This window comes from Rutilus rutilus (genome assembly GCF_951802725.1).
Source record: "Rutilus rutilus genome assembly, chromosome: 11".
Classification (NCBI taxonomy): domain Eukaryota; kingdom Metazoa; phylum Chordata; class Actinopteri; order Cypriniformes; family Leuciscidae; genus Rutilus; species Rutilus rutilus.
Window position 1 is genome coordinate 43,252,821 of NC_140216.1, and position 3,210 is coordinate 43,256,030.

General features: G+C 34.7%; 1 protein-coding gene across 2 annotated transcripts in view; it reads right to left on the reverse strand.

Moving 5' to 3' along the window:
* Positions 1 to 703: 703 nt before the first annotated feature.
* The window catches only part of enpp2l (ectonucleotide pyrophosphatase/phosphodiesterase 2-like), a 25,863-nt gene continuing 23,356 nt past the window's right edge, over positions 704 to 3,210 (reverse strand). For both annotated transcript variants that reach the window (XM_084424633.1, XM_084424632.1), the window contains exon 25: positions 704 to 2,249. In XM_084424633.1, the coding sequence (XP_084280759.1) occupies positions 2,079 to 2,249 (171 nt within the window). In that variant the 3' untranslated portion in view covers positions 704 to 2,078. The remainder of the gene's footprint in view (positions 2,250 to 3,210) is intronic.

Consider the following 3,210-nt stretch of genomic DNA (forward strand, 5'->3'; position numbering starts at 1 on the left):
TCTCGGTCATATTGTAACATGCCGACTCTGATAAAACCAAAAATGGTCCAAAAAAGTACAAATAACAGGGGTAAATAAATCACTTCGTACAGGGAGCAGTCATGGCGGCGTCTGAACTCAGTCGCGCCACCACTTTGAAAGACCAGCAGCCGCCACACACACACACACACACACACACACACACACACACACACACACACACACACACACACACACACACACACACTCTCTCACATAAAGACACACAGATACACACATAGACAGCAACACACGACACACACCATGTTTTACTGACAGTTCAAGAATTTTATTGACGGATGAAATCATTAGCAACACTCATTAGTAAGACAGAGCATCACTCGCTGAGAATCATGAGTCACATGACCGCCTGCCACCAATGGGCAGCTGTGATTCACTACTAAAGCATCACTTAACTATCACAAATACACCGTTCACACGCTTGTTTACTCATGTTTTCATGTTTTCATGTGTGTGTGTGTGTGTACTTGTCCAGCTGGTTTATGTCTGTCCACTCTGGATTGGACAGACATAAACCAGCTGGACAAGTACACACACACACACACACACACACACACACACACACACACACACACACACACACACACACACACACACACACACACTCTCTCACATAAACACACACAGATACACACATAGACAGCAACACACGACACACACCATGTTTTACTGACAGTTCAAGAATTTTATTGACGGATGAAATCATTAGCGACACTCATTAGTAAGACAGAGCATCACTCGCTGAGAATCATGAGTCACATGACCGCCTGCCACCAATGGGCAGCTGTGATTCACTACTAAAGCATCACTTAACTATCACAAATACACCGTTCACACGCTTGTTTACTCATGTTTTCATGTGCTAAAGACCAATCCAGAGTGGACAGACATAAACCAGCTGGACAAGTACACACACACACACACACACACACACACACACACACACACACACACTCTGTGTTTATGCAGCGTTCACGCCACGTCGTAATTACCGTAATTACTAAATGACAACCTCAGAGACTCGGAAATAAGCGTTTCTTTGGCAACACTATTAACACCAAATAAATCTGTGCAATTGAATTTGATCAACAGACAAAACGACAATAAAACACGGTGACTTACAGTAAAGTCCCATTAGTTAAAGAATCACATTAACATTATTTATTGATCTATATTAATGTTACTTAGTAAAATTCCATCTGTTAAAATTTAGCTCATATTAGCTCAGTAAATAATATTAACAGATAAAACTTTTGTTTTAATAATGTTTTAGATAAGGTTGAAATAAACATTACACTATGTATTTCTGTCTTGTTTTGCAGTACAAATATCTAAACATTCTTAGAACAAACATCTGCCGATGGAGTCAGAAAAATAAACTTAATTCAAAGAACAAGATTATATTTCTGACTCCATTGTCAGATATTAGTTCTTGTTTTAAACCCAAACTCATTTCATTTTGATGATTTCTCAGTAAACAAGTCTAAATATCTTCAGTCAGTGTTCTTCTCCAGTAAATGTATGATTTAACAACTGGAAAACGAGACAGAAACACTGAGGAAGAACAACAGTTATTGCAGTGCATGATTAATAAACGCAGCATTTTTGTATTTTGTATTAGTTCATGTTATTTAACTAATGGTAACAAATGCAACCTTTTGTAAAGTGTTACCAAGTCATTATGAAAATGCATTCTTAATAAACGTATCGTTTATTTAGCGAGACATTAGATGGTAATGCAGATATGTGCTATAGTGACTGCATCGTATGTCTTTTATTTATTTTCAGATTTATCTTGCATTATTCAGACATTAACAAAAATCAATGATAGTCATTATATTGTGAAATAACTCCTAAATCCCGGTAATCCCGGCGTGGCGTGAAGGCTCTGTTATTGCGCTGAGGAAATGTGAGCTGAAGTGGGACTGTGGATGTGAGACGGTTTCATCATTATTAGCTTGAAGGTGAATAATAAATATGACACAGTGTATAAAACTATACAGTGAAAGCGTCAGGTGCGGTGGGTGCGAGCGGTTCCGTCAGCCGTCGTCCTCGAAGGTCCTCATGTGTGTTTTGAGCGCCAGCACGCGTGTGTACGGCAGAGCGGTGGAGCGGTAGAAGTCCAGGCCCGTGAGGAGCTCCACGTCCCGCACGCGTGCAGTGTGTAGCTTCAGCAGATCCTCCACCCAGCGAGACTCGTCCTCCACACGCTACGGGAGAGAGACAACAGGGGTCGTTAGAACGGTTGAGGAGGTTCTTTCCTGTGTTTCCCGTTTAAACAGGAAGCAGAGGTGAAAAAAAAAAAAAAAAAAAATAGAACAAACAGAACTTTTTTTAATTAAATAGGTTAAACATTCAGCTAATCAAATGTTTAAATGTTAAAATATTCAAACGTTCAAATATTCTAATGTTCAAACATTTAAATATTCAAACGTTCAAATATTTAAACATTCAAAAGTTCAAATAGTTAAACGTTCAAAAATTCTAATATACAAACGTTTAAATATTCAAGTGTTCAAAAATTCAAACACTGAAACGGTCAAATATTTAAAAATTCAAATATTCAAACATTTAAATATTCAAACGTTCAAATATTTAAACATTCAAATCTTCAAACATTTAAATATTCAAACATTTAAATATTCAAAAGTTCAAATATTCAAACATTCAAATCTTCAAACATTCAAAAATTCTAATGTTCAAACATTTAAAAGTTCAAATATTCAAACGTTCAAATGTTCAAATATTCAAACGTTCTAAAAATTATAATGTTCAAACATTTAAAAGTTCAAATATTCAAACGTTCAAATGTTCAAATATTTAAACGTTCAAAAATTCTAATATTCAAACATTCAAATCTTCAAACGTTCAAAAATTCTAATATTCAAACATTTAAAAGTTCAAATATTCAAACGTTCAAAAATTCTAATTTACAAATGTTTAAATATTCAAGTGGTTAAAAATTCAAACATTGAAACTTTCAAATATTCAAACATTCAAATATTCCAACATTTAAATATTCAAATATTTAAACATTCAAATGTTCAAACATTTAAATATTAAAACGTTCAAATGTTCAAATATTCAAAAGTTAAAAAATTCTAATATTCAAATATTTAAATATACAAACGTTTAAATATTCAAGTGTTCAAAAATTCTTCAATAGATGTA